This window comes from Oryx dammah, unplaced genomic scaffold (genome assembly GCF_014754425.2).
Source record: "Oryx dammah isolate SB20612 unplaced genomic scaffold, SCBI_Odam_1.1 HiC_scaffold_29, whole genome shotgun sequence".
Taxonomy (NCBI): Eukaryota; Metazoa; Chordata; class Mammalia; order Artiodactyla; family Bovidae; genus Oryx; species Oryx dammah.
Genome location: NW_024070213.1, coordinates 76,791,917 through 76,805,351, shown reverse-complemented (window position 1 = coordinate 76,805,351; position 13,435 = coordinate 76,791,917). Strand labels below are relative to the sequence as shown.

The window sequence follows — 13,435 nt, the reverse complement described above, 5'->3', positions numbered from 1 at the left end:
CTAAGTGGATACATTTATTGGGCTTGTACTTTAAAGCTATAAACTTTGAAACAATGTAATAAATACACCTTGCTCTCTCATTACTAAGAAATAAGAAGATGCACACAGAGAATAAGATACTAAACTCTCATCTAGCCAAACAGGAAAAAAACCTAAAACACCTAATTTACCAAAATTTGGCTTTTAAAGATTCCTTGCCTAAAGCCATACCTACAGGTTGGAAGTTAGATATTAATCAGGATTAGACAGCAGAGTCAGCAGTGCCACAAACCCAAATAAATCAGTGACTTGAGTTCTTTAATACAAGACTGCAGATCAAGTTCTATAAAGAGGCTAACACTTCCCCCAACAATTTTTTGTGTTATCTTGTGAAATTTTAATCTCAGACAAATGTGAGCTCCTAGACTGTGTTCATCTTGAGAACATTTTAGAAAAGCTCTAAAGACACTCTGAGGTTTACATCCTTTCAGCAAATCATTTATAAGGAACTGATTGGACACACCATTACTTTTTAGAACCACTCAAAAAGTTGTCTAGGCTTTATTTATGTGATGTTTTAAAGAAAGAATGAACTTTAGACTTGCCTATTATATACCTTGGGTACATTCACCAAAGATCAGTTTTACTTTTAAAATGTTCATCTTTCCAAAATATATTAATGAGATCATCTAAATGTTAAAAATTATTATTTTGAGCTCTTAAGATGCTAAGTTTCTATAAATGCTTCCTAACATTTGACAAGAAGCATGTGGCCCACCCACCTCTAGAGCAGAAGTCCCTGCAGACAAATGGATGCAGCAGCAAAGCAGAGCATACAAACACAGAGAAGGCAGATAATCCAAACTCAACAGCTTACAAGCACTGAGCTGGTCAAATAAAGTATGTTGGCAGGCAAAAGTTAGCCCACTGGTCAACAGTTTACAGTCTCTACATAAAAATTCTAAAATTTATGCCTAGATGAATAAATACTGAGTGAGAGCTTCATGACTGCACAAAATAATTTACCTCAGATTACTTATAATCAATTCTGTCTTGGCTTTAGTCCTAGGTTCAGGCACATTACAGAAAGAAGATATATAAAACCCATTGTTGGTTCTAATCCAGAAATGCTATATGTTTAGCACTTTATAATTTAAAATCTTACATGTATTTTCCCATTTACTAATAATATTTGTGCAAAGATCAGAGCTTAGACATTTTCACTCCTGGCCAATGCTGCCAATTTTGAAAATATTTGCTGAGTATGGTTTATGAAATTTGTAAACTTCATTACCAAAAACACTACAACCAAGGTAGAAATTCTTAAAAAAAAAAATTTGTTTTGTTAACATTAAAATAAAAGTACTCTGAAACAATTTACTTCATCTTCCCTGAATTAATCCTAAACCAATATCCTGGATTCCTCATAGACAGCTAATTATAGATTGCATTTTAAATTTTGCTTAATGAAGAATGGTTAAAATATTGTTTCACTGCAAGAACAAAATTAAGGGGAAAAATTACTAAGTAAGCAGCTCAAATAAAACTTCATAATAATTGTAACTTTTATTTATCTAAAATCTAAGCAAATAAAAGTCCCTTGGACAGGAAGGGGATCAAACCAGTCAATACTAAAGGAAATCAACCCTGAATATTCATTGGAAGGACTGAGGCTGAAGCTGAAGCTCCAATACTCTGACCACCTGATGCAAAGAGCTGACTCATTGGAAAAGACCCTGATGCTGGGAAAGATTGAGGGCGGGAGGAGAAGGGAATGACAGAGGATGAGATGGTTGGATGGCATCACTGACTCAATGGATATGAGTTTGGGCAAACTCCAAGAGATAGTGAGGGACTGGGAAGCCTGGTGTGCTTCAGTCCAAGTCCACGGGGTCACTAAGAGTTGGACATGACTGAGCAACTGAACAACAACAAAGATAATAAAGCTCACCTAGCTGAAATTTCTTCAGCACATGCTCTGCTTTTTCACAGAAAAGACAAACGTACTAATTTGAGAGATTTAGTAATGAAACATAATGATATTTTAAAATTCAACCCAATTCTCTTCATCTACTATAATAAAAATACTATGAAATGATAAATGGTTTTCAATTAACTAGAAAGTACTCATTAATGCTAAGCAGGAGTTACACCAGCTGCTCTGAAAGAGAAATCTGTACAAGATCTCGATTCCCTTCAAGATAATGCACATACTTTTATCTGTACTTCACCAATATCCTTAAATCGTTGTAGGGTGGAAATCAGAATTTTTGCCAGCAGATGCCCAGTTCCCATGCATAAATTCTTCTTTGTAATCAAACATCCTATAAGACTTAAACCCAGACACTGAATTTCTAGAAAAATAAAAGAAAAAAAATAAAATGTACTGTTTTAAATCTCAAAACAGAAGAAAAAATTTAAACATGTTCAACTAATAGCTAAAGGCCTATAAAAATCTAAATCCTGACTTCAGTTGTACCAACCTTGGTCGTCTGGATACATCTGCAGAGTATGAAGCACCGAATCAATAGCACCTTCCAGGGATAATACCTCTAATGCATCAGGAAAATGTATTATAGACGATATTACTTTTAATCCACACTTCTGAATCCCAGGATTTCCAATGAACTAAAAGTCAAAAGGAAAATTAAGAAAATTTGTTGTGTTAAAAAATGAATTTTAATACTTACCTTAGTTAAAGCCAGCTTATAGGCTGATGAAACATAAACTAAGAAGTCCAAATAAAATTACCATTTTTGATTCTGCCTTGTATCACTAATTACTTTTATTTATTATTAAGAATAAGAACTAACATTTTTGCACTTATTAAGTACCTCTTCTTCACCAGGCACTGTACTAAATAATTTCACATGGTTTTCTTTTCAGAGCATCCTTATTAAATATATACTAATATGATTCCTATTAAAAGATGAGTTCATTGAATGTAGACTGTACACTGCTAAGATACCAAGTCAAAGACATTTGCTGTCACAACCTAAACTCTTAACCATAAAAATGCAATGCTGTCCCTCATCATAGAAAATACTAACTGAGAATTTACTCTTTATATGTTTACATGCTATACTTCATTTATTCCCCATCAAGTTTCATACAATAGGTTCACCAACTTTAATGATGCAGGAAAAAGAGCTCAAGTCACATAGCTAAAACTTGTCAGGATTAGAACTTCCCTAGTGGCTCAAACAGTAAAGAATCTGCCTGCAATGCAGGAAACCTAGGTTTGATCCCTGGGTCAGGAAGATTCCCTGGAGGAGGGCATGGCAATCCACTCCAGTATTATTGCCTGGAGAATCCCCATGGACAGAGGAGCTTGATGGGCTACAGTCCATAGGGTCACAAAGAGGCGGACACGACTGAGCAACAAAGCACAGCGCAGTCAGGGCTAGTACTTTAACACAAATGTTTCAAGAATCTTAATCTCTTCCAACCTTTTAAATTCAATTCTTCCAGGTTTTGATATTATTTGACAGTTATTCTAATAGAAGCCACCACTTTTCTGAGGCCATCCTTCTCATTGACTAAGAAGAAAACCATCAATAACACTCTTTCCAACCATGTGACAATCACAATCACACCTCCCCTCTTTCAATGTCTGTGACATTTACCTAACTCTTACACTCTGCTTTTCCATGGTGCTCTTCATGATGTGCTAGGTAGTCACTCACCTAGAGCCAGACATCCTAGAGTGTGAAGTCAAGCGGGCCTTAGGAAGCATTACTACAAGCAAAGTTAGTGGAAGTGATGGAATTCCAGCTGAGAGATTCAAAATTCTAAAAGATGATGCTTTTAAAGTGCTAAACTCAATATGTCAGCAAATTTGGAAAACTCATCAGTGGATATGGGACTGGAAAAGTTGTTTTCATTCCAAAGGGCAATGCAAAAGAATGTTTAAACTACTGTACAATTGCACTCATTTCATATGCTAGCAAGGTTATACTCAAAATCCTTCAAGCTAGGTTTAGGCAGTATGTGAACCAAGAATTTCCAGATGTACAAGCTGGGCTTCAAAGAGACAGAGGAACCAGAGGTCAAATTGCCAACATGTGCAGGATCCTGGTAAAAGCAAGAGAATCCCAGAAAAACACCTACTTCATCTTCACTGACTATGCTAAAGCCTTTGACTGCGTGGATCACAAAAAATTGTGGAAAATTCTTAAAGAGATGGAAATACCAGACCACCTTACCTGTTTCCTGAGAAATCTATAGATGGGTCAAGCAGTAAACAGCTGGAACTGGACATGGAACAACTGACTTGTTCAAAATTGGGAAAAGAGTAAGACAAGGCTATATATTGTCACTCTGTTTACTTAACTTCTATGCAGAGTACAATCAAGATTGTCAGCAGAAATATCAACAGCCTCAGATAAGCAGATGATACCACTCTAATAGCAGAAAGTGAAGAGGAACTCAAGAGCCTCTTGATGAGGGTAAAATAGGAGAGTGAAAAGGTGGCTTGAAACTCAACATTCAAAAAATTAAGATCATGGCATCTAGTCCCATTCAGTTCAGTTCAGTCACTCAGTCATGTCCGACTCTTTGCAACCCCATGAATCACAGCACCTCAGGCCTCCCTGTCCATCACCAACTCCCAGAATTCACTCAAACTCATGTCCATTGAGTCAGTGATGCTATCCAACCATCTCATCCTCTGCTGTCCCCTTCTCCTCCCGCCCACTATCCCTTCCAGCAGCAGGGTCTTTTCCAATGAGTCAACTCCTCACATGAGGTGGCCAAAGTACTGGAGTTTCAGCTTTACCATCAGTCCTACCAATGAATACCCAAGACTGATCTCCTTTAGGATGAACTAGTTGGACCTCCTTTCAGTCCAAGGGACTCTCAAGAGTCTTCTCCAACACCACAGTTCAAAAGCATCAATTCTTCAGTGCTCAGCTTTCTTCACAGTCTGACTCTCATGGGAAATAGAGGGGGAAATGGTGTCAGACTTTATTTTGGGGGGTACAAAATCACTGCAGATGGTGACTGCAGCCATGAAATTTAAAGGTGCTTACTCCTTGGAAGGAAAGTTATGACCAACCTAGATAGCATATTCAAAAGCAGAGACATTACTTTGCCAACAAAGGTCTGTCTAGTCAAGGCTATGGTTTTTCCACTGGTCATGTATGGATGTGAGAGTTGGACTGTGAAGAAAGCTGAGCGCCGAAGAATTGATGCTTTTGAACTGTGGTGTTGGAGAAGACTCTTGAGAGTCCCTTGGACTGCAAGAAGGTCCAGCCAGTCCTTCCTAAAGGAGATCAGTGCTGGGTGTTCACTGAAAGGACTGATGCTAGTCCCATTACTTCATGGCAAATAGAAAAGGAAAAAGTGGAAACAGAGATAGATTTTATTTTCTTGGATCCAAAATCACTGTGGACCGTGACTGCAGCCATGAAATTAAGAGATACTTGCTCCTTGGAAGGAAATCTATGATAAACCTCTTCAGTTTATTAAAAAGCAGAGACATCACATCACTGACAAAGGTCCATATAGTCAAAGCTATAGTTTTGCCAGTAGTCTGGTATGGATGTGAGACTTGGAACATAAAGAAGGCTGGGTGCCATAAAATTGATGCTTTCTAACTGTGGTGCTGGAGAAGACTCTTGAGAGTCCCTTGGACAGCAAGGAGACCAAACCAGTCAATTCCCAAAGGAAATCAACCCTGAATATTCATTAGAAGGACAGATGTTAAAGCTGAAGCTCCAATCCTTTGGCCACCTGATGTGAATAACTGACTCACTGGAAAAGACCCTGATACTGGGAAAGATAGACAGCAGGAAGAGAAGGGGGGTGACAGGATGTGATGGTTGTATAGCTTCACTGACTCAATGGACATGAGTTTGAGCAAACTTCGGGAGATAGCAAAGGACAGAGAACTCTTCTGTCCACTGGGTCAAAAAGAGTCAGAAGCCACTTAGCCACTAAATAACACCTTCACTATAGAGCTGAAATAGCTTCCAGTCAGACCTCAAATTCTGATGTAGCCTCTTCAACAAAAACCTACTGCCTTCCAACCTGTTTCACTTGCCCCTATTGTCACTGAACAGATTTTCATTCATTTCCCAATGTAGTCCCTCAATACCTCTTATGTGTTTTGTATTTGCATCTTTCTTTATATAGATTATGGACATAAGCATCATTTTCTCATCTTGTATTGTCCTCCAACACTGAAATGCTCAGCTCAGATATCATTTCATCTATCATTTCAACAAGACACTCATATCCTTTTCTCCCTTAGCAATTTTCCTCACCATTATTTCCATCTTACCAATTCCTTGAGTAGTAAAAGGATATCAGCTTGGAGCCAATTAAATTTGGGTTTAAATTGTCTCATCACTTAAAAAGTTCCATGAATCTCTGGGCCATTAAAAATGAATGAAATAACAATTACTGAGAAGTGGTATTTAGTCAGAAGGTATTATTCAAGAACATAAAGAAATTCAAAGTGGTACAAAGTGAAGCTGGAGGGATGGCTCAGTGTTTGCCCAGGTTTCCTCACCTCGAAAATGATTCTAATAATGCAGTGTTGTTATGAGAGTGAAATGAGATAAATCACCATCCATGCAGTAAACACTGAGTGATGGCATAGTTTAGGCCTTGGAAGGAACGAACACTCTTCTCAGAAGTGAAAGACTTCTCACTGGGAGAGAATATCCCTAAATTGATCTTTCATTCTATCAAGCTACCACTCCTCTTTCATTTCTAAACGTATTAATAGAAAAGTCTAAACCCACTTCCTCTACATTCTTCCCACCTCTTAATTTCACATAATCAGGCTTCTGTCCTAACCACTCCAAATTAAAACCATTCAAAGAAAAAAAGTTCTTTAACAACTGAATTGCTGTTCTTTCCTCCCTTGATTTCCATGACAGAGTAATCTCCCTACTTATTCTCAAACTTTAAAACTATTTATTTATCTATCTCACTCACAATCACTTCTTTCAACTCCAAACTTTGTCCAAAGAACTTTACTTAAAACTTTCTGTTCATGGATGGAATTCATATACCATCATGGCTTCAGGCCACCATAACAGCAATAGCAACAACCACAAGGATAACCAAAACCTAAGGAGCATTTGCTATGTGCCAGACATTCTTTTAAGCACTTCATATGTATTAACTCATTTAATCTTCACACTCACCCTATGATGGAGACACACAATTATTATCCCTGTGTTATTGGTGAAAAAAATTGAGACACAGAAACCTTTGAGTAGATAACTCAAAGCATAAACTTAAACTCTCTTAAGTTCTAAGTCCATATTTCTCTTTGTTTGACACTAGTATCTTAAACTTAGATGTTCAAAGTTAAAAGTTTATTATCTTCTCAAAGAAAACTCAGACTGCCATTTTGAACTTTCTGTTTTATTTAACAGTACCACCATTTCAAGCCAGGCTTCAGCAATACATGAACCGTGAACTTCCTGATGTTCAAGCTGGTTTTAGAAAAGGCAGAGGAAGCAGAGATCAAATTGCCAACATCTGCTGGGTCATTGAAAAAGCAAGAGAGTTCCAGAAAAACATCTATTTCTGCTTTATTGACTATGCCAAAGCCTTTGATTGTGTGGATCACAGTAAACTGCAGAAAATTCTGAAAGAGATGGGAATACCAGACCATCTGACCTGCCTCTTGAGAAATCTGTATGCAGGTCAGGAAGCAACAGTTCGAACTGGACATAGAACAACAGACTGGTTCCAAGTAGGAAAAGGAATACATCAAGGCTATATATTGTCACCCCGTTTATTTAACTTATATGCAGAGTACATCATGAGAAATGCTAGACTGGAAGAAACACAAGCTGGAATCAAGATTGCCGGGAGAAATATCAGTCACCTCAGATATGCAGATGACACCACCCTTATGGAAGAAAGTGAAGAGGAACTCAAAAGCCTCTTGATGAAAGTGAAAGAGGAGAGTGAAAAAGTTGGTTTAAAGCTCAACATTCAGAAAACAAAGATCATGGCATCTGGTCCCATCACTTCATGGGAAATAGATGGGGAAACAGTGGAAACAGTGTCAGACTTTATTTTTGGGGGCTCAAAATCACTGTAGATGGTGATTGCAGCCATGAAATTAAAAGACGCTTACTCCTTGGAAGAAAAGTTATGACCAACCTAGATAGTATATTCAAAAGCCAAGACATTACTTTGCCAACTAAGGTCTGTCTAGTCAAGGCTATGGTTTTTCCAGTGGTCATGTATGGATGTGAGAGTTGGACTGTGAAGAAGGCTGAGTGCCGAAGAATTGATACTTTTGAACTGTGGTGTTGGAGAAGACTCTTGAGAGTCCCTTGGACTGCAAGGAGATCCAACCAGTCCATTCTGAAGGAGATCAGCCCTGGGATTTCTTTGGAAGGAATGATGCTAAAGCTGAAGCTCCAGTACTTTGGCCACCTCATGCGAAGAGTTGACTCATTGGAAAAGACTCTGATGCTGGGAGGGATTGGGGGCAGGAGGAGAAGGGGACGACCGAGGATGAGATGGCTGGATGGCATCACTGACTCGAAGGACGTGAGTATGAGTGAACTCCAGGTGTTGGTGATGAACAGGGAGGCTCTCGTGTGCTGCGATTCATGGAGTCACAATGAGTCGGACACGACTGAGCGACTGAACTGAACTGAACTGAACTGAGGGAGGCCAGCTTGAGGCATACATACATGTGCAGTAGCACAGGTCCCTGTGTTCAAAAGGGCCCCAGACCTGGTTTAATACTCTGCAGCCACTACCTTGAAATTCTTAATAATTTTAAACACAAGGTGCTGCATTTTCATCTTGTACTGGGTTATGTAGCTGACCCTGCCCTTAACCTCAAAATGCACCCATAGGCTTATTTTTATGCTAAAATTAAGTTAAATTGGTACCTGATGGCTCAGATAGTAAAGAATCAGCCTGCAGTGTGAGAGACCCAGGTTCCACCCCAGGGTTGGGAAGATCCCCTGGAGAAAGAAGGAAATGGCAACCTACTACAGAATTCTTGCCTAGGGAATCCCACAGACAGAGGAGCCTGGTGGGCTACATAGTCCATGAGGTTGCAAAGAGTCAGACACAACTGAGCGACTAACACTTTCACTTTCACTTATATTTATAAAGTACCTGTTCTTGTGCTTAATACCATCACCTCTAACAAGTTTCTACTCAACTATTAGTTCTGCTATCTTGAGCTTCCCTAATCTCTATTTCACTTGCAGCTTGATGATGCACCTGATTACTGGCAACAGGAAATCCATGATTTATCTATGTAGAAAGAGAATGCAGAGTATCACATTATTATATGTGATGGAGATCAAATAAACTTTTTGATGATTTTAAATAGTGATATCTGATTTTGACAGTTTCATAACTTTGAAGAGTAAATATCATTATGTATATATGTATATATGATATTTACAAGCCTATAATGGACTTTCACTTACTTAATGTTCTATCTTGAAAATAGTGATTCATCACACTGTTATTCAAATGGGGATTGAAATTAATTTACTAGCAAGTGTTGTCCACATGAAATTTTTCAAAGTACCAATGTTGGACATCTACAAATATTAATTAGAAACATCCTGTTTACTATGCTTCACAATTTTCCAAGTTTTTTCAAAGACTACAAAAACAATCAAAATATTTTCTCGAGTGAGTCAGCTAGCCAACTCAAGGGGAAAATGCCCACACCAGTCTCTTTCCAAACTGCCAGCCAAGTCAAACTGCAACTCAGAAAAACTTTCTAGAAAAAAAATTAATGTACAGCTAAAAAGAAGATACCATAGTCCAGGACTAACACTGTGATATATCCTAATAAAGTAGATTCCAAGAAAATGAATCCTTTGGGCATCCAGTTAAAAATACCAAACCATTTAAAAATGCAAAAGGAATTAAATTGGTCTCAGACTGTTCCACTAAAACATTCTGTACTACAAAACAGTGAAATGCCTAAAAGGTTTTCAAAGAAAAGAAAACAGAACCCCAATACTTTGCAATCAACCAAACTGTTTTTTCAAGAGTCCAAATATACAGACAACAACAAAACGTTCAGGAAATGAATTTTTTTTTTAAAGAAACAGACAACTAAAAAATAAATGGAAGAACTGTAGCAAAAAAACTTGCAGTGAACACTGAATCCACATGACTGTAGGAAGAAGATGAAAACAATTTATTAACTATGGTTATAGAATTGAATATAAATATTTTAAAACTTGTCAACGTAGAATTAATTCATTTAACAAAAGTTGGTTACAAAATAGGTAAAAATAGGAAGATGGTGTGAATACTTCAATTTTCTCATCTTTTATAGCCACAAGTCAAAAGATAGTTTTAAATCTAATACTAATAATATTAACTAACATTTGCTGACTGTAAACCATGTGCCAGGCATTGTATAGAGTACACAGAATGAATTATATAATAAAATTCTTCATAATAACCCTAAGTGAAAAGCCATTTATTACCTCCATATTATAGATAATGTAACAGAGGCTTTAAAAAAACTTGTTCAGAATACATTAGTCTGTAGATGGTGAAGCCAGATTCAAATACAGATATCCTGATTCCAGGGGCCACACACATTAGAATACGTTATACACTTAAAGATATAAAACTAAAGACCATATAATCTGCTTTAACTGAGTGATAAAGGGAAGAGAGAGGACACAGAGAAGTGAAAATATACTAGTTTCACCAAAAGTATGCATAATGTGCTAATATTTGTGAAGGAAAAAAATGAATACCTGGGCAATATATTTGTCATATTCATGGAAAACTGTACATAATTCCTTGGCAACACATTAGGAATCTCACCAAGTTGTTTTTAATTCCTACAAAGAACTACACAGTTTCAAAATATTATAATTTATTTTCTTAAGATCTATTGATAAGAATTGTATTGTCAGGACAGACTAAATTAACCTATAGTAACAACCTCAAAATTACATAAACTGGAAAAAGAAAAGGTTCAATTTGTATTCATGTCTCATATGTGTTACAGATCAGGAGGGGGCCTCTACTCAGCACAACCACTCTGGGAGTTGTGCTACCTGAGCAACCACCATCTCAAATATCACAGATCACGGTGCCTGAAAGAGTGTTCTATAAGATGCCTCACCAGCAATTAATGCTTGGTCCAGAAATCACAAATGAAACCTCTACTCACAACTCTTTGGCCAAAACCATTACATGATTCAATCCAACTACAAAAGCACCAATAAATACAATCCCAGAATCACCAGAAGGGGGCAAACAACACTAATGATTACCATGTAAGCATTTAGTTTGCTGCCACATTCTCCTTACTACAAATAATGCCACAATAAATATTCTTGTTAAAAAACTTTGTCCACATGTACACATGCATCTATATTATAAATTCTTAGAGTGGAATAGCTGGTCAGAAAACATGTCCATTTTAATGCAGATGAGTATTATTAAATTTCCTTCAACAAGGTTTTTGTTTTGTTTTTAATTTACATTTCTTTAATAATGATTGTGGGCTTCCTTGGCAGCTCAGACAGTAAAGAATCTGCCTGCAATGTGGGAGACCCAGGTTTGAGCTCTGGGTCGGTAAGATTCCCTGGAGAAGGGAATGGCTACCCACTCCAGTATTCTTCCCTGGCTGAGAATCTATGCCAGATTCATTTTTACTTTTAAATCTCATTGACGTGAGATTTGATTCTTTAAATGAGTAATGTAAATACGCAGCTTCCTTTGCTTTCTCCAGATGGCCAGAGAATTAGCTGCTTCAATACAAGTTACTGAGCAATCTATTTTCCCTTGTGGTGGTTGGGAATCATACATGAATTGAACATTTGCATTTGAGTCTATCTCCTAAATCACCATTATGTGATACTGATCTATCATTAGTGCCAATGTCACACAATCACTGAAGTTTTATAATACATTTGATAATCTATTAATACTAGAGTTAGGCCATATTAATTATCTTCTTTTTCCAAATTATCTTGATTATTCATGTAATTTCTAATTAATTTGCTCAAAATTTTACATTAGCTTACCTAGTTCCAGAAAATACCACTGTTATTTTTATAAGGATTCATAAATGCAGATAAATTTTCACTTTTTAAAAATTAGTAATTTTATCAAAACAGAAGGTATATATTTTCCTATGTTTAACTGTTCCTTTGTACTCCCAGTTGAGTTTCAGAGTCTTCTTTGGAGTAGTTCTATAAATGTTTATTTACCTTAGAAGTGAAAGTGATGTTACTCAGTCATGTCCAACTCTTTGCGACTCCGTGGACTGTAGCCCACCAGGCTCCTCTGTCCATGGGATTTTCCAGGCAAGAATATTGGAGTGGGTTGCCATTTCCTTCTCCAAGGGATCTTCCCAACCCAGGGACCGAACCTGGGTCTCCTGCATTGCAACTGCTTTACCCTCTGAGCCACCAGGGAGGCCCAAAATGAAAGTGAAAGTCGCTCAGTCGTGTCCAACTCTTTGTGACCCCAATGACTGCATAGTCCATGGAACTCTCCAGGCAAGAATACTGGAGTGGGTAGCCTTTCCCTTCTGCAGGGGATCTTCCCAACCCAGGGGTTGAACCCAGGTCTCCTGCATTGCAGGCAGATTCTTTTCCAGCTGAGCCACAAGGGAAGCTCAATATTTCTTTGAGCCCCCTTTTGGGGGGAGAGGGCAAGAATAGTGGAGTGGGTTGCCATTCCTTTCTCCAGGAAATCTTCCTGACCAAGGGATTGAACCCAGGTCTCCCACATTGTAGGCAGACGCTTTACCTTCTGAGCCACCAGGGAAGTGCTATGTAATTTCTCTTTGTTTTTGTGACTGCTGTTGCTTTCACAAATCAGCTCTGGCTTTCACTATATATTAATCACAATTGAAATATGTATCTTCAGTATTTAAACTGAGTACATTTTGCTTTAAAGTTTTTGAGAAGCTCTTTGATTTGTGTACATTTAATGAGAAGATTGGCTGATTTCTTAAGTTTCCTGACTGAAGACAGCAGCGGTGCCACTGCACACAAAGCACACACGTGACCAAAACACTGAGAGCTCTACTTTCTACTGTGTTCTCCAGAGACAGTACTGGGCAAATAGATGTCTCTGGAACATTACTGAAAGTTTTCATGTGCAGAAAAAGCTAAAAGGATCAAGCATAAATGTAATGTTAATATTTCAGACAGATTTAACTTCAGTCTGAATGTTACTGGATTTATGTACACCTCCAGACATTGATTCACTTTAAAAAATACTCTTAATAATTTTTGCATTGTAAATCTTAGTTGAATCAAAAATTCTACCTTATTTGGAAGTTTGCTAATGCAAGAAAAGGCTTATTTTTAATCAAAATTCATTTTACTTCATCAACAGTATTTGGATCCAAAATCTCTGATGCCTTGTAACATTTATTCAGAGTGACACATGCAATTATGGGATTTTAGAACTAAAGAAAAAAAATACATTCATCTTTTAGAGCATTTTTTTTTCTCAA

The 13,435-nt window shown here is 37.5% G+C and overlaps 1 protein-coding gene across 2 annotated transcripts in view; it reads right to left on the bottom strand.

Moving 5' to 3' along the window:
• Positions 1-13,435, bottom strand: part of LRRK2 (leucine rich repeat kinase 2) — a 223,726-nt gene that overhangs the window by 158,400 nt on the left and 51,891 nt on the right. For both annotated transcript variants that reach the window (XM_040233495.1, XM_040233496.1), the window contains exons 15-16: positions 2,463-2,607; positions 2,194-2,333 (exon numbers count right to left, since the gene is read on the bottom strand). In XM_040233495.1, the coding sequence (XP_040089429.1) occupies positions 2,194-2,333; positions 2,463-2,607 (285 nt within the window). The remainder of the gene's footprint in view (positions 1-2,193; positions 2,334-2,462; positions 2,608-13,435) is intronic.